The following is a 27334-nucleotide window of genomic DNA, read 5'->3' as shown; positions in this document are numbered from 1 at the left end:
TTCCCAGGGGTCCGGGAAGCCAGGGCGGGTCCTGCCTGTGCTGCAGCCCAGCCTGGTGCTGCCGGAAGGGCTGTGCCCCTCCTGGAGAGCAGGACGTCGCCCCAGGCCCCAGCCTCTGCCTGCGTTCCCTAAAACCTCAGCTATCTTTATCCTGCCTAAAATGAGCCACAGGCTCTTCACACAGCCCTGGCGAGCAACACGGCCTGGACAAGCGCCCCACCTCTGAGCCCGTTTCTGCTCTATAAAGCGGGGCGAGCCCTGGAAGCCGCCGACGCAGGCGCTGCATGCAGAACACTTGCAAGCAGATGGCAGCCCCGTTGCTGGGTGACAACAACAGCAAACAGACAGCCAGGGGAGCCCTGGGCTTCAGAGGCTGCAGATTCCTTCACAGCAGATGCAGTCTGCCCTCTGGACGCACGCCGGGTGGCTTCAGGGCCCTGGTGTCCCCATGAGAGTTGCCCGCCCTGACGACTGGGTGACACACCAAGGCCAGGCCTGATGTGAGCAGAGATGTTTGAACCTGCCAGCGCCAGCTTGGCTCAGCCCACAGGTGCTGGGTGCCGCAGCCAGCCCAGGCATCCCCCAGAGCCAGGGAGCCCTACCTGGCGCTGCCTGCCCTGGACCTGGCGAGCACCCCCCTGGCTGCCCACAGGCCACCCGCCTCCTCCAGACACACCCAGCCCGTCCGAAGACAGCTGCTTCCCACCATCTGGCCTCCTTCCTCAGCCAGTCCGGGGCAGGCGCAGGGGAGCCACTGGCTGACTGCGCTCCTGAGTTGAGGAGAGGAAGACAGCAGGACAGAGCCCTCCAAAGGGAGCTGGGGACCCTGTGGGGCACCCCGAGCATTGACTTTGTGCAGTTTTGGGGATGCTACTGGGGTCTCCAGGGGGCACGAGGGTGCTCACGGATCTGACACCAAAATGCACGAGCAGACAGCAAGGATTCCTGCGGTATGGGTTCCACAGGGACACGCCCCAGGGCCCAAGACACCAAAACTGTGGCTCTCAGGCCCCTTATGTGTGATGGTGTAGGAGCTCATTGGGCCCCACCACATCCTGCTCTGTCCTTTACATAACCTCTAGATTACTTCTACCCAATACAGAGTGAGTGCTGGGAAATAGCTGATACACTGCTCCTTTTAGGGAATAATAACTAGGGAAACCTCTGAGGGTTTTCACATTTTCCTTTCAGATACTTATGTTTTTGTTTGTTTGAGACAGGGGCCCAGTATATAGTTCAGGCCAGCCTTGAGCTCACCATGTAGCCCAGGCTGGCCTTGAACTTATGGCAATCCTCCTGCCTCAGCCTCCCAGTGTTGGGATTACGGCTGTGACCCACTGTGCCCAGCTTTCTTTCAGAAAACCAAGTGTGTGGACCCCAGGTTATGAAGGGCCGAGGGTACTTTGCCCCTCTCGCCCTTCTGAACCCTGCACCCTGACTTTATACTGAGGAGCTGGGCCTCAGAACAGCTCGCCCTGGGCTCTCAGTCAGCCACAGCCCCCTCCGCAGAGAGGCCGGGCCCTTGGCCTGTGCCTGACACAGGGACCATGGAACGGGGGGCAGAGGACTTTCCAGGGGCAAGGACCCTGCCCCAGCCTGCGCCCACCCCAGGTCCTCTGGGAGGTGGCACCACTGCCAGTCCCCGACATACTCGAGGGACCTGAGACCCCATCTTGGGAGTCAGGACCATGTCGAGGGCACACAACTGGGATGGTGGAGCTGGGCAGAGACCCAGTACCCCCGGCAGCAGTGTGACCGCAGGGCCGATGCTGGTGAGGCACTGGCACGAGGCCAGGACACTTCCTCTGCCGCGTCCCTCTGGGGAGTCAAATGCCAGCTTCCCGTCCCTCCTGGCTGTCCCCCCAGGCTGACTACCATGCACCGCTAGACCCGGTCACCACAGTGCAGCTGCCTCCCGCCCCTCCTATCCCCACTGGGCCCAACAGGAGGTGAAGGCAGAAGCAGCCAGCCCCGGTCCTGGCCCACCCGGCCTCCCAGAGCTCCTGGATCCCGCCCCGCCTCCCGCCGGCTGTGGGACAGAAAGACCTGTGTGGGTTGGCCATCCCCCTCCAGGAGCCAAGGCCCGGGGCGCCAACCCTCCCTCTGCCCCAGACCCTCGGCTTGCCCCACACAGCGTCCCAGGGAGGTCACCCAGGTGCTGTTACTCCACGATGGGGAGAAGCCACACCGGGGCTCTCAGCCCCCGTATTCCTGCCCCAAATCAGGGTGCCCGGAAGCACCCCTAGTGGACGGGAGGCCCAGGACGCAGGCACTTACAGAGGAGAGCCCGTCGTCCCTCCTCCGGCCCTGGCTGTGCCGGCTGATGAAGGAGCGGGCCGACAGCTTGTAGTGGCTCAGCAGGCACGTGATCACCACCACCATGACCATCATCACCACCACGATGACGATGATCTGCACGAACTCCAGCTCCGCTGTGGAGGCAAGGGCAGGCATGAGACTGCAGCTTGGCCCCCACCCCGGGTTACAGCCCCTGCGGACCAGGACGCCAGCAGACTGAGACAGGCCATGGGTTCCAGACAGCTTCCCAGCCATTCTGGGGAGCTGCTCTGCTGGGGTCTTCCTTGGCAGGACCTGAGCCCTGGGGAACATGGGTCACGCGGACCTGAGCCCAGGGAAACACGGGACATGGGGACCTAAGCCCTGGGGAACATGGGACACGCAGAAGGGCTCACTGCCTTTGCTCCCAGAGCCCTGGCACTATTCCTAATGCTCAGTGCTGCCTGACTGGGGGGGACCCCGGGAGAAGCACCCAGCAGGAAGGGGTGACCAAAGTGTGGAGGGGTGCTGGACCTGGGTGTGGAGCAAAACCAAGTGATCACGGGGGTTGTGCACACCAAGCAAACCTGGTGCACTCACACAGCCCACATGCCAACAGCCCTATGCACCCCAACGACACTCTGACACACCTGCACACGCCGAGGCTCCTACACACCCCAACGACACTCCGACACACCTGCACACGCCGAGGCTCCTACGCACCCCAACGACACTCCAACACACCTGCACACGCCGAGGCTCCTACACACCCCAACGACACTCCGACACACCTGCACACGCCGAGGCTCCTACACACCCCAACGAAACTCCAACACTCAGACTCTCCTACACACCCCGAGACCCTTGCTAATGCTCCTGCATGCCCCAACTCCTGCATGTACCAACACTCCTACACACCCCAAAATACCCCAACACTTTTATACACACCAAAAAACAACACCCCAAATCCTATACATGCCCAGCAAACACAGAACGCATATGACAAACACGGGCAGCATGTACACACGTATCAGAAAAGTACTCCCACCCTCACGGGGCAGGGTGGTGAGGACCCCTCTTGGTAGAGGCCAGATGGCTACAGACATTTCAATTCTGGTTTTTGAAAGTATTTTTTCGTAGGGGGGTTCCCTAGAAGGCAGAAAAACCCTCAAGCACTGGAGAAGGAAGGTTATTCCCATCCTGCCTGAGCCCCATGGCTCTACTGACTCAGGTGGGGCCGTGGGTCCAACCAGCACGACACCGAGTACCTTGGAGGTAACCCCAGGAGGGGCAGCAGCCGCCCTGCCTGGGCCACAGGGATGCGCTGCCCCCTGCCGGAGGACAGACTTTCCATGGCCGCCCCTAACAAGCCATGGCCCAGGACTCCTGGGGCCACAGTTCTCCTCCCAGGAAGGAGGGGGTGGCAGGGACCACTTCCAGCCCCAGGCCCACTTCTGGCCAGGGCCTCGCACAGGAGAACAGCGCCCCCAGTGGGCACTTCACCCAGTGCCGGTGGAACTCCTATGGAGAACTGCGCACTCCCCTCCAGGCGCCTCCTCTCCCTCCTCCTCGCCCTTCTCGGCTGCTGCGGGGACACGTGACTGTGTGGAGAACTTCTGCAGTCACAGCTGGCAATTGGTGAGGGACAGAGGCCCTCCTGAGCCCTATGCTGTCCCTGGCTGTCACCACCTCGGAGAAAGGTCCCCTGCCGGTCACAAGCAGGGCAGAGACCAAAGCTGTAGATCCTCCCACGTGGCCATCCACTTTGCCGCTGCCTCGGGGATTCAACCCGCCTGGGGCTCTGGCCTGAGTTCCTGGCCTGGACCTGACCCCTCCCACCCCCGAGGGACCCGGCAGCCGAAGGAGGAGCCAAGGGCTTTGGAGAGAGGTGCCCAGGTCCTGAGAAGGCGGGGCCCCGCCCGGTGGGGTCTCGGGCTCCCCGAGCTGCCTGGGGACATCCTCAGGCCCCCACCGGGAGGGCAGAGCAGGGCAGAGGGTGGGCTGGGTACAGGACAAGGCATGGGACCAGGTCACTGTGGCCACACCTCCTCTTCTCCATCCGTTCAGGGCCTGGGCAGTCTGGCTCGATTCTGCAGGGTGCAGGGCCGTCTGCTGAGGCCCAGGAGAAAGCCTCGCATTCAGGGGACACACAGGGCTGCTTTGTGCAACACCCACGCCCCCCTCCCCAGGAGAGCCTGTGATTCCCTCCCCAGACCTGCACTCTTCACCCCAGCTGGGGACGCCCCGCCTCCCGCTGTCTCAAGGGCCTTGGCCTGGCCAGCCCGGAGAGAGGGAGATGGGGCTGCCTTTGTCCTGTCCCAGGCCTTGGCATCCTGCAGGACCCAGGTCAGGCCGGCTGTCCTCCTCCCGGGGCTGCCTAGGACCCAGACGGCCACGGCGAGAACGTGGCGAGACATCAGGCCAGAGTGGAGCAGCGTGCATGACCCCCCTACAGGCCAGGGGGTGTGGACAGCCCAGCACTGTGTTGCGGGAGTGGGGCTCACTCCCAGAAAAGAGTGCACAGCTGTGGCCCCCTGTCCTGTGGGCCGCCAACCCCGTGACAGCACAGACCCGGAAACTCACCTAAGGGAGGGAAATGGATCGAGCACTGGGCTGCACCTGGCAAGGCAGTTGCCTGGGGTCCCGTTGCCATGGGGCCTGGCACCCACCACACCTCACCCCCTGCCTGGCCCTGCACCCCCGCTCTGCTCCCTGCAACCCGGCTCTGCTCCCTGCACCCCCGCAGGCATGGTTCTTGGGGAGGGACCTCCGCCTTCCTCCTGTGCGTGCCCCATCCAGACAGGTGCCACTCAGAGACCACAGAGGACACTCGCAGGGACAAAAGGGGGCGCATCTGCCCCCATTCACTGCATTCACCGGCCTGGAGTCAAGCTGAAAACGGGTGACAGTGAGGCAGCACACGGGACACAGTGCCTCACCCCAGCGGCACGCAGCTCTGCACCCCGTGCCTATGTGATTCCCGAAGGCAGGGAAGCAGTCCCGAGGCACTGGGACACTGGGGAGCCAAGTCTCTCTCAGACTCAGATGCCTTGTGGGCCCAGGCGGAGGAAACAAGATCCATCCGGCCCATGTGGGACCCGGCCCATGTGCGGCCACCTTGCTGTTCTCTCCCGAGAAGCCAGACGCCGGCGGGGAGGTGCCCGGCCTTTCAGGCTGGAAGCTGAACCCAATGTATTTGTAGGTGGGTGGCTGGGGGCACTTCTGGCCAAGATGGGCCCCAGGTCACTCCACTGCCAATGGTACAGCCACCTGTGCCAGCGTCGGCTGCCCTAATCTGACCTCCTGCACCCCAGCTGTATACACAGAGGTGGTCCTACACTCCCTCCTGATCCCACCTCTCAGCTCTGTGGAGATGAGACTTGGCCACCAGTCATGGGGGACAGGCCAGGAGCCACAAGTGGTCTGGTCCCAGCCCACGGTCACTGTAAGGACTCACCGTAGGAACTGTCATGATTCTCAAAGCTGCAACACAGACCGGGGGACTCTGAGCTCCTCTGACACAGGCATTGTCACCATTCCCACTTTGAAGATGAGCAAACTGAGGCTCGGGAGAAGCTGAGCTGGTTCACACAACCAGAAAGAGCAGGGCTACGTCCGGAGCCCCCCTGACAGCTCAGAGTCAAAAAGGCCTCTGATTCTCCTACTGATTCTCCCAGCACGCCCAGGGCATTGCTAGTTTCCTGTCCTCATCCCGGATGCCTGAGATGCTGCTTGGCCAGGGCTTGGTCCCCGTCTCCTGACAGAGCTGAAGGGCCCCCTGACATCAAGGGGACCAGAGCTCAGAGCAGAGAGCACCGGAGCACTGCACTCCACCGTTGTCATGATGACCACCACCCTTGCCTGCAGGGGCCTGTGGTTTGCCGAGTCTGCATGGCCTCCGTGGACCCAGGCCTCGAGCAGGCGTCCTGGAAGCAGAACGCCGTGGTGTCTGGTGTTCCTGCTGTGCTCCTCTCGGGGAGGCTGGGAGTGGCTCCTGCCATTTTTCTTCCTAATTTTTCCCTTGGGCAGGGTGATGAATGTGGCAGGCTCTTGGGGTGACCAAGCCCATCTTCCATGTGCACTCTAAGGTCACTCTCATTTAATTTAGCATCTTCTCTCCTCGTGAATAATTTCACATTAACAGTCCGTGTGCCTCACTGGAGTGGCCCAGTGTCCCCTTTTGGTTTCCGAGCAGCTGCTCCGGGAGGCCTACACTCCTCTCTACTCCTTCGCACTGGGCTTACACGAGGAGAGGTACTGTGCACCAGGATTCCCTCAACACTAGGCACGGGGCTGAATGCTTGCACCATCATCTCGGTGATTCCCACCATCAGTCTGTGGAGTGGAGACTAACATGACTTCCCCTACAGAGGAGGAACCTGAGGCCAGGCTCAAGCTGTGACTGTCCTGCCTCAGCCTCCCAGTGCTGGGATTACAGATGTGTAGCACCTTGCCTAACTTCATCTGACACCCCTGTAATTCAAACCTGTGATGCCCACAAGAGACCCCGTGGTGTGGTATGAACTCTGAGGTCCCCTCTGGTGGCATCACAGGTGCAGCCCTGGATCTGTGACTAAGCAAAGGGTCGGCTCCACGGTAAGTGCGTCCCTCCTGCCCGAGTGTTTGGCCAATGTTCTTGCTGTCGGGGTGGGGCCTGCCCTGGGCACCAAGCTGGCAGGGGAAGCCTCAGTTCAAAGCCTGAGGGCCGCTTCCCAGTGCCCACAGGAGGGCTGCGGAAGTCGCCCGTGTGTGTGAAGCGCGCACCTGCTGCACATGTGCCCCCATCTCCGTAAATACCTGGAGTGACTGTGGCCCTGTGGCTCCCGGGCATCTCCTCAGCTGTGGGGAGGGCAGAATCCACTCGAGTCCAGCCAGCCCGACACCCGCCACGGCCCGGGGGTCTGTCCTGGGGGAGGCCGCAGCGTCCTTCCTGGTTAACAAGCAGCCCTGCACGCGGCCCTGTCTGGCCCTGACCGCACACTGCAGAATCAGGAGCTGGCACTGTCTGCAATTTATGAAAATCTAATCTTGTTAGGTCTGCCTGGATGAGACCCGCGGGAGGGCCTCATTGTCATTCCGCAGAGCCCCCGCCTGGCTGCTGCCTTTCCTCCCCCACCCGGCTCCTTCTTGAATAAAGAGCCCAGCCCCCCAACACACCCTAATTTCAAGTGAAATTGAACCAGATGCCAAAGGAGTAACTTTCTGATCACTCTTGGAGCCGCTTCAAATACCCACCAAAGACAGCGTCATAGGTAAGAACTTCCCTGAGGCATAAATACGAACAACTCCACTTTCTCCCGGGAGGTTTGGGAGCAGGCCGAAGTCTAGGCCAGGTCTCTCCTATTTAGAAATCAACGGCACCATATTCCAGGGCGGCTGGGTCAGCTGGGCATCAGGGGCCTGGACAGGTGATGCGTGATGCGGTTCCGGGTTGGGAGGAGGGAACCTGGGGGGGCCCAGCTTGCTCCCCACTGCTCTTGGCAGGGCCCTGGGTTCAGGTAGAGAATACCAAGTTTGCCTCCCGGGGGCCTGGGTTCTGAACCCTGCTTGGCCAAAGCTCTCGGCTGGGACCTGACCAGGAAGACTCACAGGTGAGCCCGGCCTCACTGTGCCTGTTGGCTTCCCAGAGGGAACTTCCAGAAGGAAATTTTTGAGCCCAGAACTCGAGCCCTGGGCCAGGCTACTCCCATGCCTGGCCCTTCCCAGCCACCTTCTACACAGACCTGCGCTGCAGTGGGTTGAAAAAGTCCCCGCTTTGGTTCATGGATCCTGTCAACCAGAGCCCCTTGGCAGGGGGAAGTCACGGCCCAACACTGCCAAGCATGAGCCTTGCAGCAGCTGGGCCTTCAGGTGTCCACCTCTGAGGCCCACTTCCCCGGGCCTCTCCCTTTGGTGTAACCACCTGTTTTCTATGAAAGCACTGAACATCCCACCTCAGGACCTTTGCAGGTGCGGTTCCTGCACCCAGGAATGATTTCCCCCGTGTCCACATGGCTTGTGCCCTTTATCACCGCTGGCCTCTGCTCCCATGTCACGTCCTCAGGAGTCAGGACTAGGCACCCCGTCTAGACAGTCCTCCAGCCCCAGGGCCCAGGGGCCCCACTGCCTACATTCACTTCCGATTTCCTTCTCTCTGTAGCACTCACCCAGAACACTGCATGACCTGTACCAGTTCACTTCCTGCCACTCCCCTCAAGAATACTGGTGGCCCAGGCTGGCCTGTATTTGTTCCCCATCCAGAGCCTATGGCAGCGCCTTCCCCAAAGCTGGAGTACAACAGATGCACTGAAGAGATGAATACATTTGTACATTTGTGCTTTTGTGCAGAGGTGAGTGTGCAAGGGGGGTCTCTGCACATCTGCACAAAAGGCCAAAATAACTGGGAGCCACTTACATGTCCCCAACAGGGCTGATGGAACACAGGGAGGAATGGCCACCTATGTACTGGTCACCACGCAGACAGGCAGCCCCCAAGCAGGATGAGAAACAAACCCGTATCTTTAAAAATAAAGATGGAATCTTCCGGCACATGCCTGTACTTGTGGGTGCTATCTGGGTTTACCCAGACCCAGACTGGCAGGTGCACACAGGACTGCTGGCCATGGGTACCTGGGGGCACCCTGGGCCACTTCCGGGAGGAGGGTGTTCTCCCTGGGTCTCCAAGCTGCTGTACAGGAAAGGGGTTGGCAGAAGGGTCTGAGGGTCTGCTTCTGTGCATCACGTCCTGGGATCCATGCTCATCCCCTCTGCTGTGAGGACACTTCCAGCCTTGCATCTTCGAGCCTCGATAAGCTCCCCGCTCACCCATGCATCCATCCACACATCTGTCCATCTATCCATCCAGGTATCCACGCATCCACCCACCCCTCTGTCCAGTCCCTCCATGCATCTGTGTGTGTGTGTCTATCCATGTATCCATTCACCCATCTATGCTTCCCCCCACCCTCCCTCCTTGATGCTAGAACCAAGGCTGATGTTCCTGACCCCACCCCACCTCAGTTCAGGGGCAGCTGCACACACCCGCATCTCTGTGCTGGGCATGGGCCTCCCCCTCCAGGTGCCCGGGTAACTCATACTAGGGCTCCCTAGCAGTGCCTGAGCTAGGGCCCACTGCAGAGCCAAACTGGAAAGGCTCCATCCCCAGCAGGGGTAGAAGCACCAGGAGGCACTAGAAACCACACACAATCAAGGTACATTAATTACACAATAAACGGAGGCTTGAAAGTTCGAAGATAAATGAACCACACCCCGCTGTGTGAGCTTCTGCCCTAGGACCCTGTGCCTGTTCGCAGAAGCCCCGGTGGGAGAAGTGTGCACAGCCCGGTCGTTTCTGAGAACAGAGAGGCACCTTCACCTGGTGTCCTGAGCTCATCTCATGGAAAGTGGCTGGGCAGTGGGGAAGGAGACATGGAACGGGCTTCCAGGAGAAGCAAAGGGCTGGAATAATCATTTTAGAACCTAATGATTAAATGTTCCTTCAATACGAAAAGACAAAGCAGTGCCTTTTATTTCTTGCTATTATCCAAATGGAAAGAACTAATGGGATTTTTTTTTTCTATTGTCACCGACATCGAACATCTTTAAACACCCACTGTCAGCAAAATATCCATCACCGTCTTCGAGTTATTGGTAGGATGGAGTGGATTCATGGCGAGAGTCGCTTCCATCAATGGACATGGTGAGGTGCAATGGGAAATTCTTTAAAATGTGCCAGATGTGATCTGTTCACTGAGGTGAGTGGGGAGCAAATGGAGAATGGGGGGCAGGGCGACCGGGTCTGTCTCCATGGCAGGGCCTGTCACAGCCAACATGAATTGCACCTTCCTCCTGGCAATTCTAACTTCCAGTACTGCACCCAACCACAAACGCAGGAGGCCCGAACCCATAGATGCGCGCATGTACAGGAATACCCAGACCTCGTGGGTCCAGGATAAATAACTACAAGCCATCAGGTAAACCCTGAGGCTTAACACATAGTGAACTATCAAAAGGAGTCAGAGGGCCGAGATTTAGCTCAGTGGTTCCACCACCTGGCTCACAAGGGCAAGGTCCCGAGTTTGATCCCCGTTACCAAGAAAAAAAAAAAAAGAGTCAGAAACCCGCAGCAGGCTTGCTCGGCCTCAGTACCTGGCATATTTGGGGCTGGAAACCTCCCTCGTGGGCAGCCGTGAGCTGTAGGATGCTGATCCTACCCACTAGATGCTAGGAGCACTGTCACCACCCCGTATGACAACCAGAAGTTTCCAGATGCAGCCTCAAGTGCCCTGGGGAGCAAGTCACCCCCAGCTGAGACCACAGCCCACTGGGTGGACACTGTTTGATACTGCCAGGCAGACAGGGTATAATCTGGGCCAGCATGTATAGGAAAAAGGACAATCCAATTAAGGACAGCTCCTGCTGAAAGAGGGAGATTATCCTCGTTACTTTTCCTATTTCTGCATTGTTTGCATTTTTTATAACAGGCACTAATGATTATACAGGAACTCTCAGGAACATACTACAAAGGCTCGCATGTGCCCGTTGAGTGTCATCGTGCCTGCCTCCGAGTGTTGGCTGACAATGCCACGCACGTAGGTCCTTGGTGCTCGGAGGCACCTCGTGCTCCTTGGAAACCAGCAGATGTTTCTCTCAATTGCTGATTTTCAAGAGCCTAGCGTTTCCTGACATGAGCTGGGACTTCGGCCCCCGGGAGGGGGGAAGTGAACTGGGGCTCCGTTTCCAAGCCTCTTGGACAAAAAGCACGGCTCTGATTCAGGCGGCACAATGTGGCCGGTATTTAGCCGCTTCTCAGTAGCCCCGCATTCACTTCGCCGGGGGCCTCATTGATGCCTGCCGCGTGCTGGAGAGGCTCAAGGGTCAGCCTGTGACGGGCACCGTCTGGAGGGGTCTTGGCGCTGACCCTGGGGGCTGGCCCTGCCTTTCAGGAGCAAAAGGGTCCCAGCCATTCTTGGTCTGGCCCCGGGGCAGTGGCAAGGCAGGAGGCGGACTGACAGCCAAGGTCAGACACGGCGAGGCTGGAGGGGGCAGGAGGTGTGTCGAGGCCCACTCCCCACTAGGCCCCTGGGAGTTGCATCCAAGTCACTACACACTGGGATCAGGGCAGTGCAGTGGTCAGAGGGCTCCTGGAGTGGGCCTACCAGACCCAAACCCCAGCTCTTCCAGGGCCACACTTGTGGAACTCATATTCTTCTCTGTGCCTCAGTTTCCCCACTGGAAAAGCAGAGCTCCAAGGCCCACCCTGTGCAGCTGTAGTGTGGGCAAAGTGGGTACCATCTATATACACTGAGTGCAACGAACAGAGGCAGAGCAGCCAGCCGGGCAATAAACATCAGGTGGTATCACGGGGGCCTCTTGCCAGACCGACACCCCGCTGGCTGCTTCCTCGTTACCTGCGTGTCCTACGTCCTGGCACCAGGGGCTGCTGCTGCCCTTGCATGGCCCCGTGCAGAGCCCTGGCAGCTCTGCCCATCTCTGGCTATCTTTGGCACTTTTAAACCCTCCTGTGTAATGGTTCACCTGGTAAATACCACTGAGGATGTCTGCTGTGACTTCCAAGAAAATGTGTAACTCACGACTGATTTAGCCTCCTCGGGCTCTGTCTGGTGGCCTCTGCCGGTTGTGTCACTGCACAACTCTGGAAAGCAGGAGCCCTCCTACCTGTTCTCTAACTGACGGACTCCTATTTACCCCTCAAAGGCCAGCCCTGGCTGCCCAGAAGCAACTCCTACCTCCTACCTCTGTGGTGTTGACAACTGGGGTCGCCACCATGAAGGTTTCCCAGAGACAAGGTACACATCAGCCCCTTCACTACCTCTGCCCCGAGCCTGGCCACAGTGGTGCTCAGGCAGCTGGGAGACCAGCAGGTGGTCCACACGGTCAGCAGAGAGCGGGGTGTGCGGCCCCAGGGAGTGCAGGAGCCCTCAGTGGCCCAGTCCCGGGCTGCTCCTCACTGTGGGCGACCTGGCGTGAGTGGTGCACCCCTCAGACCCGGTGACCCCCCTCACCTGACCGGCAGGAATTCAGTGGGAAGACGGATCTCACCCATGGGGAGCAGAAGGAAAGGAGACCCGGGTTACAGACCTGTGTGGCCCCCGTATTTGCATGTTGAACCCCTAAGCCCTACGGTGGCTCTCTTCGGAGACAGAGCCTCTAAGGAAATAATTAAGGTTAAATGAAGTCTGAGGCTGGGAGCCTGACCCCAAGACTGCTGCCCTCATCTGAAGACTCCCGACAGCACGTTCTCGCCTCCCTCCTCCTCCACCTGCACGTGGCAGGGCAAGGCCATGGATGTGGGCCTGGATCTCAAGGATGCAGACCCTTGCCGGAGCCCAAACTGCCAGCACTTTGTCCTTGGATTTCCCAGCTGCCAGTACCGCGAGGAATGAATGTCTACGGCTTAAGCCACGCGGTCCGTGGCATTTTCATTTCTAGCAGCCTGAACGGATGAACACCACTCAGAGATAGAAGGAAAATCAGTGGATACAGGAGTCCTGTGCGGAGGGAGACCCACAATCACCCAGCTTCCCCCCTTGGCAACAAGGACACCAGCGACCTCCCCTCAATCTCCATAAACAGATGCCCAGGAGGAGCCTGGTTTGATTTTCCATGAAAGACATTTTCTTCTGTTGCTCAAATCTATCCCCAGGGATCCTATACTGCTATTCATTCATTCATTCATTCAAGCAGCACCTATCTATTGTGCAGCTACTGTGCCCCCACACCAAGGCTCAGCGGATTCAGGTCTCCTGCGCCAGACCCCAGGTGCTATGTTTCCAGAGTAACCAAGGGAGGTGCTTCAAACCCCACCATCGCCTGCCCTCTCGGAGCAGTGTGATTCAAACCCTGGGGCCCAGGGTTCTAAGCAATCCGGACTATGGCAGCAGCGAATATGCAGGAGGTACAGGGCCATGGGCCCAGCCTCACGCCCTGTGGGAGGGGGTTTCTGTCTTCATGTAACTTTCCCTGCAGCTCTCCGAGAAGGGCCCTTGTCCTATTATTATCCAGTTTGAGGAATAAGGAATCTGAGGCTCAGAAAGGCACAGTGATATGCCCAAGTGGCAGGGCCAGACATTCCCTGCACCAGGGATGCAGGGGGTGGGGTCATAACTGCCATTCTCTCCTGTCACGAGTGGGTGAGAACCTCAGCACAAAGCAGCATCACCCGGGTGGCCTCCTGGAAGCTCCGACTCAGAAACCAGCAACAGCCCCAAGCAACCACCTCGCTTCCGCCTCCTCCAATCTCCAGACACAGCAGCGGCAGAAAAGGCTGGAGCCCACTGGGAGCTGAATGAACAGGAGGACCATGTCCACGAGGACCCAAGTGTCACTGTGCAGACTTGCTTGCCTTGGGCTGGTCACCTGCAGAATCCCAGGAAGAGCCTTGGCCACAGATGCGGCATTCCTTGCTGACACACAGACGGCTGGTCACTGAAGGGTCACTGGACCTGAGGGTGGACAGGTGGCTTCCCTGCAGAGGCTCATGGGAAGTGAGACCTGGAGCAAAGGTCTGAGGGCGCCATGTGTCCCTTCCTTGTGGGGATTTGTCTGTCTGTCCCCACAGGGACCATCTGGGGTCTGAATCTGTCAGGCCCTTCCCCCATCTATGTCTGTATGTGTCTCTTCCTATTCCTTTTCCAGGGGACAAGTGACGAGCAAAACCAACTCCAAAAGGCAAGCCAAGGCCCCCAGACACCGGCATCCACCTGCACTGCAGCAGGCTCTCCCAGCCTGGGGCCTCTCAGAAGCAGGGAGTCTCAATCATGGAAAGCCCTGCTGCACTCAGATTAAAATCCTAGGAGCTCCCCGTCCCCAGTCTCATTTGTCACATTTCCCATCCCTGGCCCACCACACTCCAGCCCAATGGCTTTCCCCTGTTCCCACCCCAGGGCCTTTGCGCATGCAGCAGTGTCTGCCAGGAACACTCTCCCTGTGGCTCCCAGGGCCCGTCCTGGCCACGGGAGGCAGTGCAGATGGCACCCGGTTACTCCCTCTGACTGCTGGTGTGCACCTTCTCTGCTTCCTTGTCTGCCTGCTGCCCGCCCTCACTGTTTGAGGACGGTAAAGTACTCACACAGCACCTGGCAAGCAGGGGCATTAAGTGTTGGCTGCCATGAGAAACCATGTTCTTTATCAACTTGGTTATTTTATGGGTGATTTCACACTGCCAGCAAGGAAGCCCCACAAGAGCGCCCTTATTTATCTTATTCTCACTGTATCCGTGGTGGCAAACGGTCAGACGCTCTCGATTAATATCTGAACAAAGAAGGAATCCACAGCCAATGTCCACTCACCAGGATGTGGGACTTTCCAGAGGCCAGGAGGACCACAAGTTCATGGAAAGACCGTTCAACAATGAAACAAGCAGCCACCACAGGATTAGCGAGTGCCCCCGGCATAGAGCCCAGTGTGAGGAAGGCTCGTTCACACCATCACCTGTGCAGGATTGTTCACTGGCGGCAGTTTTACCTGCAATAGCCAGAACCCACCATCACAGCCCGGACATCTTTCACAGGTGAGCGGGTAAGCCAGGAGTGATGCCCTCACACCCTGGAATACTACTCAGTAATTAACAGGAAAGGACTGCTGAGACCTGCAGCATCCTGGCTAATCCTCAGGGAATTATGCTGAGTGAAAAAAGCAGTCTCAGAAGGCTATGCACCGTATGATTCCATTTACATAACGCTCTTGAAATGACAAAATTACAGAGATGGAGAACAGATTAGTGGTTGTCAGGAGTGAAGGAGGTGGCTGTGACTATAAAAGGGTAGAGGGAGGAGTCCCTGGGATGGGGCTGTTGCGCGTGTTGATTGTGGCGGTTACACAGACCCACACTTGTGATAAAACTGCAGAGCTAAATATACACACTCATGCATGCACGTGTGCATGCGCACACACACACTCAAGCGAACGGATGTAAAACTGGGGAAATCGGAATAGGCCATGGGTCGCCCCCAGTGCCAACTGCCTACTGTGGCCCTGTACTCCAGTTTTGCAAGAGGCCACCATGAGGGAGGACGGCTGGATGGTGGGCACTACATCTCTCTGTATTACTTCTTAAACTGCAGGCCGAGCGGCGATTATCTCAAAATAGAAACTTCTAAGAGGGCCTCAGTCCCCAGTGTCAGGGGGGCAGCAGCAGCCTTACCTGATCCCTGTGGCCCGGGAGGGTGGTTTCCTGCGGGGAGGGTAAGCGCCCAGCAGAAGCCGCTCTCCTCTCTCCCAGTCTCCTCATGTCCCGCTCGCGCACAGCATCTGCCATCTGGCTGCTGCCGCCAGCCAAATGAAACCATCTCTAGGCTGTCATCTCTCCCCTTGCAAGGCTAGCTCCCAGGTTTGAAGATTAAATTCTAAACCCGTCATTTAAAATTGAGAAATGAAGAAAGATTTTAAGTAACCTGGAGGCACTGGTTCCTAGTATTGTTCATGGCAACCTGCAAAGAGCTTGCAGTCTCTTTCCTAAAGGCAGAGGGGAGCCTGGGGAGGGAGGGTAGCCAGGTTTCCCCAAAGCAGCACTGGAAGTGCAATCAAATATCCAGAGTGCGGTGCATCAAAGTATCGATGTATGGCCAAGGTAAAACATCACTGCAAACATCAATGTATCCCTTACCATGTATCAAAGTATCAATATTTTGTCAATGTCTCTAACTGTCACTAAAATCCTTGTTACAACCAGAAAGCTCTAATACAATGTATCAAAGTTTCACCAGTGTAACATGTCACTGTGAGTTATCAATGTATGCTCCTACAATCAAACAGCCCCACACAATGTGTCAAAGTAAGGCAACCACAAGCTCCACTGCCAGTGGCTACCTCAAGTGGAAAAGGCAGGACCACAGGGGCCTCTGAGCATCATGGTCATCTCTGGAGAGGGCGGTCCTCAGGGAGCCAGAGCGGAGAAACTAGAGCAACAAGAACTGGCGCAGGGGGGGACTCCCTCAGTTGGGGTGCTCAGGCATGGCCTCGCTGAGGGGGTGGGCTTTAAGCTGAGACCTGAAAGATGAGAAAAGGTGAGGAAGAACACTCCTAGACAAATGAAGGAACTGGAAGTGCAAGTGTCCTGAGGCAGGAGTATTTGTTTCACTGAAGGAAAAGTCAGTAGATGGCTCTGAGGCATAAAACAAGGATGGTGCTTAGGGGCCTGGCAAACTTGCAGTAAGATTTCCTGGGCGGGGTGAGGAGGGGCAGCCCTGTGTGTGGATTTGAGCCAAATGCAGCACATACAATGGGAGTTTGAAAATGATCCATATAATTATGCAGTGTGATTTTCCAGTCAAGACTACATACCAGCATTGCTGGGGTGATCCATGTCCAATGGACAAACCCACACTTCCCAATGTCCAGTCCAGGGATCAGCTTCTCAGACAGAAGCAGGGCTCTTCCCAGGCCTGACTGTGGCCCCCGGGAACAACTGGTGACGTCTGGAAACACTGGAGAGGGTGTGCTACTGGCATGTGGTGGGCTGGGAGGGATGTGGCTAAACACCCTGCAATGCCAGGGAACTCGGCCTCAGCAGACTTCCCTCCCCAGCATCCAGGGTGCCAATACCAAGAAAGTCTGCATTAATAAGACCACAGTTTGTATCTCAAACACAGGGCCCAGTACAGTGTCTGCTCAGTAAACAACAGCAGGCAATAAGCGATTCCTAGTTAGGCTCCAACACAAAGAAAGCATCAAGGACTAAAATCACACAACCAGCTTAAAAACCACCGCCACTTTCTTCATCTGAACATCCGATTCCAATGCCATTAGAGAAAGCTGCTCCTTCCTTTCACACCTGGACTGTGAGTGTCTGAAGTCTGGTACTGCAGCTCCTCAGTCATGGAGCACACAGCAGGGCTACGTAATCGCTTGTAAAATGAACTGAGGAGAGCCGGGAGTGAGGGAGAGCAGACTCTCCAGGCCCTGCTTCACACACCCATCTCGGGAGGAGGAGGAGAAACCCTACTGTTGGTGGGTCCACATCAAGAAGAAAGAAATGAAGGGTGTCTGGCATGGGATGCCAATCTATAGGAAAACCGGAGCCGAGGATGATTTCCAGCCTCCTCCTGGGGTCCAAAGGGAGCAGCGAGAGCTACAGGCTCAGGGCCTCAGATGCCAAGCAGCGTCAGTCTGTGATCCCCGTTTTCAGATTCAACCAACTGCAGGTGGAAATATGGGAGGAAATCGCGCCTGTACCAAACACGTACTTCATTTTTGGTCACTATTTTCTACACAATATGGTGGAACAACTATTTACGCAGTATCAATACTGTTGTAGGTACTGTAAGTCATCTACAGGCAAGCAGAAGTGCACTGGCAAACACAACACCATTTTAATACAGGGAATGTGAGCCCCTGAGGCTTTTGGTATCCACTACAGGTCCTGGAACCCGTATAAAGATACGGAGGGACAACTATAGCTTCATTCAATCTGCGTATTTGCAATGGCCCGCAGAGTGGCCCCTGAGCCATTGCCCCGGGTGCTACCAGGACCAGGGCAAAGGACTTTGTCCCACACAAAACTGTGTACTGGAGCTGAGTACTGGGAAAGGGTCACAGGCTGTTGATTAGTGATGTCTGTCCTGAGTGCAGTAGGACAGATTGATTAGTGATATCTGCCCCCTGGCCGGTGCAGCAGTGCAGACACCAAGCAGCCATGTGTTTGGCTCCTGACTTTTCCAGCACACTCAATCCAGCTGAGTAACGGTAGGCGATAATGAGAAACCCCAACCCTCAAATTGGCCACCTGTCTGAGATTCCAAGGGCACCTGCCCCTGGCCTGGGCCTCATCTTTCCAAGTCCTGCCCTAGGTAGCCCAGGTCCCATGATCTGCAGGACAGCATGGGCGCAGCTCCCTGGGGACTCAAGAGGCACGAGGACCGGACTGAGGAACGCGTAGGGGGCCAGCATCACTTTGCCCCAGGTTGGCCCCAGCAAGGAGGAGGGCAGGGGCCCTCCCACATCTTCACTGACTTCTCTCTCTTTGGAGATGTGAGAAGTAAATCCCCATACTCCCTACACCCAGCTTCCGCCAACGCTGGCCTCTCGAAAAGCTATGGCAGGCGGCTTTTTCAACGAATCAGACACAGCTGTACTTGCCAGTCATCATTTTACAGAGGAGGGTACTAAACCACAAGGGGACCCGGGTCGCCCTGCCTCTCAGCTTCTTCCCTCTCCCCAGTTCTTCCCGCTGAGACTCCTTGTGGTCCCTCAAGTCTCAGACTCTCTGAGGCCTCCTCTGCCCTGGTCCCCGGAGCAGCAGGATGAGGGAGGGTCACGTGACTGTGCAGTGTTGCCCCTCAGCATCACCACCCTGTGAACCTGTTTGCCAGCTGCCTCTGCAGCTAGAGTGGGTGGTCCCATGGGCAGGGGCCGGTGCCCCATCACCACCAGCCATCTCCAGCTCCTCGGCAAAACACAGTAGGAGCTCAACTATGTGACGAATGTACAGGCAAGGGACACCAGGCCCAGCTTCTTTCCCTGCTCGAATCCATATAAGAGATACAAACAGCTACACTTAACTGGAGGTTACAATGTAGCAAATGGGAAGGAAGCCAGGAGCAGGAAGGAAGCCAGGAGCAGGTCGTAAGGGTGCTCAGGGGCAGAGTCCAGTTCCTGCCAATATTCTGGGGCTGACCCTGGGCAAGCTGTTCTCTCCCCCAACCTGGTGTTCCCACATTATAAAATAGGAGTGCAGTCAGGTCCCCTTGCAAACCTCAGCACAAGTCCCTGCCAGCTGGGAGTTCAGGTCCTGCATCTTCCTGGGGTGCCATGGTGTGGGCTGCTTGTCTAGGAGTCTCCCCCCATTGCAGCCTCCCACTGGCCCTCAGCCAACACCCCACAAGCAGGGAAGTGAAAACACCGAGGACGGCAAGGCCAGATGCGCCAGCTTCGGTGGCCCGCACACACTTCTCCACCTGCTGAGTTTTAAATGGTCCCTGCACCCACTCCCCATGCAGACACCCTGTGTCCCCATCGCCGGCAGAAACCAGCTCCTCCTGGAGGAAGGAAAGTTCAATCGGCAAGCTATAAATACTTCTGCTAAATGCTGCTGGGGAGTCGGGCTTTCTGCATGAGCAGGCCCCACTGAAAAGGAAGGCGGCTCGCCAGATTTGTTTCGAATTATGAAAATAGATGTTGTCTCCCCGCCACATCTGTTTTGCCTGACAAATGAGCAGCGATTCGCCTCCTAAATAAGGCAGCACACCAAGACCGGCTTGAAACTCTGGCTTCTCCAACTCTACAGAAAAGAGGGGTGAAAAAAAAACGTCCAGGCCTTCCAGCTTCGAGCTTTACAAACCAGACTTTCTCCTGTCTCCTCTCAAGCAATTGGCTCTTGGGGGGTTCGTACCTTACAAGTCCTCAAACTCAGATCTCCCTGAACAAGGCCAAGCTGCTCACAGTACAGGAAGTGAGGGATCCCAGGGCTTCTTAAAAAGAAAGGGAGACACACATACGATCGTTATTTCAAAAAGGAGCCCCCCACCCAACTCAAGGAGAGGTGTGCTTTTGATAAGCCAGGAAAGAGTGGATTTTGGAAAGCAGAATCCATATAAGCACCATTCGCCCCTCTGTGCCATGCAGGCAGGTGACTGGGTCAGTATCATCATGTCCCTTTAATTACTGCAGCGCAGACCAATCTGCCAGGCTGAGGACGGCCCAGAACGGCCCGTCCTTCTAAGTAACGTTCCCGCTTGGGATCAGTGGAAGGAAGGGGTGGCCAGCTGTGCGTGAGCTTCGGGACAGACTCGGGTGCTTCTGTGGCCTGTGTGTTGTTTTTCAAGGTCCTTCCCTCGAATTCTTCATGTTGGATTTTTCTCCTTACAGCGTAGCAGGGAGCGAAGCCTCCGTGACTGCAGAAGGCGAAACAGCAGTCCCGGGTGGCTGTGTCCGCACTTCCTTCCTTCCTTCCTTCCTTCCCAGGCATTTATGGGCTTCCAGGCAGAAGGGGGCCGGCCTCGGGGGCAGCTGCTAACAACACTGCGGGGGCAGCGGTGTGGCAGATGGCACCTGCTTGAGGTCGTCTGCTGTGAGGGTGGAGTGTGCAGTGCCCATCTCCGTTTCCTGCATGTGCAGAAGTGTCCACCCACCCCCTTGAAAGCACACTGGGAGGCTGGCTTTGCTTCGTCTGGCAGAAACAAGACGCAGTTCAGGCGTCCCAGGAGACATCTGGTCGGCTGCACACCCCGACTCTCCCCCTTTTGTGCCCCCTACTATGTAGAAACCACAGGGCAGATTGATGACTGCAGGCCGTTGTGGGTGGAAATTTATGGCTCTGCAGCCGGGTCAACAGCAGTGACAATAGTTTTCAGGGAGGGGAGTCAGAGGAGGCAGGCAGGGCACGGCTGTCTCTCTGTCCATCAGGCCTGGCTCCACAGGAGGGTTCTGGAGTGACCCCCAGCCTTCACACAGCTGGACTGCACATCCCCTCAAGTTCTCAAGTTCATGGGCTTGCGCCTGCGTGACGAAGGACGGGTGGCTGGGCCCCCACTGTGGCTCTGTCTGGGAGGACGCCCGGGTGCCCACCTCCCTGGCTGGCGATGGGGTTGTCAGGGCTCACCTGGCCCCCATATCCAGTCCCTGTGGGGATGGGTGGCACGCGGGGAAGGAGCCCACAGCTCACCCCTTTCACTCTGGTCTGGCAACAGTGACCCAGTCACTATGGCAATGGGGCTAATTAATGCATCTGTGCGGCAGAACTAAAACCTCACCCCCATTCAAGTAGCCCTGATGTTTTCATTCTTAAAAAACCACCTTGGGGTTTTATTAGTCTACGGATACCAAATTTTTTCTTAAAAAAAGAAAAGCAGGGAGGCAAAGTGGTAAGAAATAGGAGTTATGGGAAAGGTTGGGGGGTGGTCCCTGCCCACCCCAAACTGAAAATCTGAAATCTCAACCTCTCTCTCTCTCTCTCTCTCCCCCTCTCGTATAAAATTAGCACAGCCAAGTAAATGTGTTATAAACACAAAGACCCTGCCAGGAGGCTAAGCGCCTGAATTTCAGGGAGGGGGCCTCCCTCCCAGAGAAGAGTTTGGGGAAGGGGAGGCGGTCCGGGAGGAGGGAGGGAGCGGCGGCTGCAGCCTTCCCACTTAGCGTAACCAGAGGGAAAAGCCATTTCCCCAGAACATACATCTGCAGGACGTCTAGACAGTCCTAAAGAGGACAATTAAAACAAGAAAAAAAGCTGCAAGCCGCAGACACTCTCCCCGCCAGGGTACTGGCTGCGACCTCGCACTAACTGCCCGAACAGGCAAAAAATTATAAAAACAAGAAAAGCCAGTGTGGGCTCCGAGGAGGCCGGGGGAGACTGGGCGGACAACAGTTTATGAGCGAGTGTTTTGAAATCCCACTTTAAATAAGCCGGTAAATGAATCCAACCTTATCAGGTCTCTCTCCCCTCACGCAGACCAAATATTCCGCTGGCGTGCTGTCTAGACACATAACAAAGGACTTTTTACAGCATGCGGAGACTCGCTGACAAAGTAGCCATTTAAAGACGCAGTATTGCTTTCTCCGTCTAAAACGATTTGTCAGATGGACTTAAATGAAAATGCTAAGTTATCGGTCTGGTTTGGGGTCTGCTGGTGGACAGGGAAGGGGAGGGACACAGGCTGCAGAGCAACATTATCTCTGATTGGGCCGCCCTCCCCGCTGCCCCGAGAGCCGGGCTGGACTCGGCTGACCGCCAAATGACTCTCGCCCTTGCTTCTCGTTCCTAGCCGACTTGCTAAAACGTTTCTAACACCGGGCAGTGGCAATTCTGTTGCAACACTGTTGACTTAAAAGTGGGGTGTGTGGCAAGATGGGCTAAATTAAAATGCACGGGGTAGGGGTGTTTGAGAGCTCTCTCCACCTGCCTCTGGAGGCACTGTCAAGAATAAACGGAAAGGCAGAAATCTGCGGTCACCTCCAAATTTGCATTTCCCAGGTGGGGGCCTAGCTTGCCATCATACAAAGGGTCATCATAAAAACGGGGGTCATCCTGAGAGTACTGGAGGTGGGGTGGCTGCAAAGGTGACCCCAAATACCCTCTACGGCCTCAGACAGGAGGGAGGAACCGCACACGGGACCTCCCGAGCCCCAACACCAGCCATACCTGCATCTCGACCGGGTCACAGACCGGGGTGGCCAGACAGGGCCGAGTCCCCTAAGCAGGGTCTCCAGCTCTTCCCCCGGCATGGCCTGGCACCAAGAGCTCCCCAAGGAGAGCCGTCCATTCAGCAGCCGCTGCCGCCTTCTCTGCCACTAGCACCTTGTTTAAGGGCCTGCCCAGGCAGAGGCAGCTGCCGCTTCTGAGACTCGCCTGCCCGCCTTCCCAGATGCTGCAGAGTCCAGACATTGGAGCCAGAGGGCAGAGCCCAGCCACACGGCTTTCAGATTGTGTGGTCCAAGGCTGGTCACCTCACCGAGCCTCAGTTTCCCCAGCTGTGAAGTCAGGTCCCGATACCTGCTGCCATGAGGATTAAATACCGTCCTGGGCTGCCCCTAGCAGGCAACCCGCTGCCTTCTCTGCTTGGTGAGGTCCAGGAGGGGCCCCCCTTACCTGCCAGGTGGCTGAAATAGCCCATGAGGTGTGTGCCTCACACGCAAGGAGGAGGACGAAAGGAGGGCATGCACGGGCTCAGGGGAGCATAAAACTGGCCTCCTGCTGAGCCCGGAGGTACACACCTGCAATCCCAGCACTCCAAAACCCCAAGGCAGGAGAATCACAAGTTTGAACTTACCCGGGCAACTTAGCAACTTAGTAAAGCCCTGTCTCAAAAAAAGGAAAAGCCTGAGGATGTAGCTTAGTGGTAGAACACTTCGCCTACCATGTACAAGACCCTGGGCTCAGCACCCAGTACCAAAAAACAACAACAACAACAACAACAACAACAAAAAGCCTGCCCTCGGATAGGGAACCCATGGAGAGGCCCTAGCCGTCCCATGTCCTGCCGGGCCCTGGGGAGGGTGGGGACTGGGCAGTCTGAGGATAAGGTACAGCCTCAGGTGCGCCCCTCTTTCTGTCAGTTTTCCACTGGCTCACCCTTAATAGCTGTTGTTAAAACTCAGCCCCTACTATTTGCTAGCAGGCCCAGGCTCTGCTACCCCCAAAAGGCTCCGGAGCACATCTGCCCAGGAGGAGGATGCAGATCAGGCGTGGAACACAGATCTCTTGTAGAGGGGCTCAGTGGAGGGTTTCCTGAGGAAGGGCCCGGGGCTCCAGGGCAGAGGTGGAGCCTGAGACACAGGCTGACTCACCGAGCACGGAACAGAGCCCCCCAAGGCCAGAGGGGCCGGGTCTGCCCTGGTGACCCAGTAACTGTGTGCTTTCCCTGCACAGACCAACGGCCGTGCCCCGTCTGGTCCCTGTGGCAGACACTGCTATCAACAACCACACCTTTCTACCCACACAGCCCCTCGACGGGAGCCTGTACTCCTCCGTGTCCTTGGAAAGCTCTGCCCATCCGGAAAACAAACTTTTCTGGCCAACTCTTCCCCAAACATAGTCATAGGGAGTCTCTGGCCTAATTCAGGGGAAACATGAGAAACCCAGAGGGACGAGACCAGGAGACCTGGGGACAAACCAAGGCACGTCCGGGATCCGAGACCCCCAGGGAATGTCCGGGCCGAGCACTGCCTGCCTTCTCCAATCCCGAGGCTCCCCGGGCTCACCACAAGGCCAGGGCAGCCTGCGCGGGGTACAGCTCTGAGCCTGCGCATGGACCCCTCCCACACTGCACCCCCGGCCACTCTGACCCTGCACCCGCCCCAGTCCTGGGTCCCACCCGCTGGGTGCGCCAGGTCTCTGTGCCTCTACCTTTGCCGGAACTCTGAACCCATCTCCTCCTCTACCCCAGCCACGCTCACCCCTGCCTGTACCCCCTTCTTGCCCTCCTTTCAGTGCCAATGGCTCTGCGACTCTGCCCTGCTCTAACCCTCTGCAGGGCTCCCTAGTACCCAGAATTCTCTAAGACTCTGCAGGTCACACCCAAGCTCACAGCCCGGTCTAACCACAGCCCCTCAACCCTCAGGCCAAGCCTCCCAGTGGCTCTGACTTCCAGTCTCTCCTTGGCCACAGCTTTTCCTGGACTCCACACAAAAGCCTCATCCCTGAGAAACGAACTGACTCTGCTTTCCCAACATGCCAGGCACGGTGGGCTCTGTGCCCCATGCTCTCTCAGGTCCGAGGCTTCTCCCGGGCATGGCAGAGCTGCAAGGGGCCTTCTGGTGGGGAGACACAGTTCAGAGAGGGCGAGGGACTGGTGGAGTCCTACAGCAGACAGGCGGGGGCAGAGCTGAGCCTCTAGCCCTGCTCCCCTCCTTCAGAGGCCACCTTCCATGGCCACCAGGGCCACCTTATACAACTGGCCCCGCCGCCTCGGTCTGGACAGCTTTCTAACCTGCAGCCAGCCGCCTTACTAGGGCCTCGGTGTGCACCGACCTTGAGCTTGAGTTTGTGTGTAGGTTCGGGGGCTGGAGGTGTTCTTCCCCATTTCCAAGATGTCTCTATTCTCCCGCCTGGGTCAGACTGACCGATTTCCCAGGCAGAGTTGCTTTTGTGCTATGTGCCAGCACCGAGCTGGGGAGCGGGGTCTCTGCGGCCTCGGCTGGGCTCCATCTGGGTCCCTAACCAGCATGATGGCCCTTCAGGAACGGATGTTTGGGGGGGCATCCTGTGCTGTGGGGTGCTCAGCTGCAACCACAGCTTTGAGTCACCGCCTGCCAGTAGCACCCTCCCCCCATTTCCCCAGTCATGACAACCAAAAATATCTCCAAATGCTGCCAGGGTCCCTGGGGCAGCTGAGAAGCTCCCGGAATGGCTGACAGGAAGGGCGGTCAGCAGTGGCCTTGCGGGCACCCGGGGACCATGCAGGCAGTGAGCAGGGACAATGGCCCTCGAGACTCACGTCTGTCCCCACAACGTTGGCCATCCACAGCCCATTTCACAGACGTGGCCACTGAAGCTCGGACAGGCAGAGTTTACTCATCAAGAACCAAGCCTGGAAGCAAAGCACCGGACTGGAGGCTGCTGGGTCTCCTCCTGGCAGCAGCAGCTCCCGATGGGCACACTTGGCCTTCCCGACAGCCAGGACCAAGGAGACAGGTGGCTCTAGGCCCCGGCTCCAGCTCTGGGATACCCCGCTTTCTCTCCCTCTCTTTCTCTAATGGTAATAGGGGCTGAACTCAGGGAGTGCTGGGTTACATCTCCAGCCCTTTTTATTTTTTTTTATTTTGGGGGGGGTGGTACCAGGGATTGAACTTGGGACCTTGTGCTTTCGAGGCAGGCGGCGGAACCACTGAGCTAAATCCCCGGCCCTATTTTTTAAATTTTGAGATAGCCTTGCTAAATTTCCCAGGCTGGCGTCAAACTTGGGACCCTCCTGTTTCAGCCTCCTGAGACGCTGGCATTACAGGCCTGTGCCACAGCGCCTGGCTACTCTATTCCTTTTGAAGCACCCAGACATCGAGGTACCCAGGGCCGGGTGGCGGCTTGAACAGTGGGTGCGGCTGCCTCTGTCCCCACAGGGGTTTCTCCAGCTCAGGGCTGGCCACGCTGCCTCCAGGCCTTCGGTTCCACTGGCAGCCTGCCCCAGACGTCCTGGCACGAGCTGTGGGGTTTTATTTAGATGGTGTCAGCTATGCAGCTCTGGGCGCACAGGCCCAAGCGGGAGTCACCTGCATTGGGTTTTAGAACTCGTTTCTGCCAGGGAGTGGCTGCGATCGTTTCCTAAATCGGTGCGTGTTCTGACAGCGGACAGTCGCTGGGCGGCTGGCAGAGGGAGACTGGGCTGCTCCTCAGAGGCCAGATTCCCCTCACCTAGCACCACCCCCTTCCCTCATCAGGGCCCAAGCCCCACTTTCCGGGGCCTCCCAGCCCCTGACCCTTTGGAACAAAAGAGAACAAGGGCGTCTAGACTGCCCGTCTGAACGTGAGACAGGGTATTATGTGGCCAGGACATGGCTTGGCCTTCACTGGAGGACAGGCTGGTTGGCGTGGGGCTCAGGAAGAGGCTGCTCTGACGGGACCACCCCCAGGGCACCACACACTGCCCTTTCCCTTCTGCGTCCGGCGCGGCCCCTGCCGAGACCAGATGCACTGTCTCCAGGTGAAGCCTGAAGCCACCCCTCTGCCGTCACTGACCCGAAGTCCTCGGGACACTAGCTGATCCAGGTGGCTTCTGCCAATGTCTGCAGCTTGTCGTGAGCAGCTGAGTAGCTTCAGATGCAGTCAGGGCCAGGGTGACAGGGGCGCCCTGGGTCTTCCTGTGTCTGCCTCTCTCATCGGCAGGAGGAAGGCCTTACCCTTGTCTGGTGTGTGCTGTCGCCAGGCCCTCTCTGAATGATGTGCACCCCCAGGAGGCCCCTGGCAGCTCTGCCACGCCCTCGAGAAGCCCCAGAACCAGGCTGGGCTTGAAGTGCATCACACATCAGGCCCGGGGCTTCAGGAAGGAGGAGCACGAGATCACAAAGGTTTTGTGCTGAGGCCAGGCAGTGCACTCAGTGCCTTCCTTCCGGACCTTTGGAGCCACCTGTGTGACCTCAGGTCCCTATTCACCCTCTCTGAGACTCTGAGAGCCCTACCAGTAAAGAAGGCTGGGATCAGATTTGTGCTTTCTAGACTTGCTTTACCCACAGAAGCTGGCGTTCTTAATGAAGGCTGGACTTGGGAGACCAAATGTATGCAGAAGCAACTCTGCCGAGGCTGAAATGTGTCCCAGAGGCGGCAGAAGCAGAGGCCTGTGGCTGCTCACCGGGCGCTGGGCATCCAGCTGAGTCTCCACACACACGCAGTTTGCCTCTCACCTCTGCTCTGCAAGCTTGGGGCTGTCTGCACTGTCGGTCAAGTGAGGAGGCCCAGGCCCACTGGCCCTAAACGACCCCTCCTCGGCCACCTTGCTCCCAATCTTCCCAGATCAGGTGAGCTGCCAGAGAATCTGCAGAAGCTAGCGGGCGAGCTCCAACTGCACAGGAACAAGGGAGGTGTTCCATAAGGGGCTGCTCATGCCTGGGCACATTTCTTCACCCCCCCACCCAAATCCCTGAAAGGAGGAGGAGGAAGAGGAGGAGGAAGAGGAAGAAGAGGAGCCGGAGCAGA

General features: G+C 57.4%; 1 protein-coding gene across 2 annotated transcripts in view; it reads right to left on the bottom strand.

Annotated features, from left to right (window-relative positions):
• Positions 1-27334, bottom strand: part of Pmepa1 (prostate transmembrane protein, androgen induced 1) — a 50509-nt gene that overhangs the window by 5231 nt on the left and 17944 nt on the right. For both annotated transcript variants that reach the window (XM_004840931.3, XM_021255158.2), the window contains exon 2: positions 2278-2432. In XM_004840931.3, coding sequence (XP_004840988.2) covers positions 2278-2432 — 155 coding nt within the window. The remainder of the gene's footprint in view (positions 1-2277; positions 2433-27334) is intronic.

This window comes from Heterocephalus glaber, unplaced genomic scaffold (genome assembly GCF_053883595.1).
Source record: "Heterocephalus glaber isolate CG9 unplaced genomic scaffold, H.glaber_assembly_v1.0 deba00001673, whole genome shotgun sequence".
Classification (NCBI taxonomy): domain Eukaryota; kingdom Metazoa; phylum Chordata; class Mammalia; order Rodentia; family Bathyergidae; genus Heterocephalus; species Heterocephalus glaber.
Note: the sequence above shows the minus strand (reverse complement) of the source record. Positions and strands in the feature narration are given on the sequence as shown.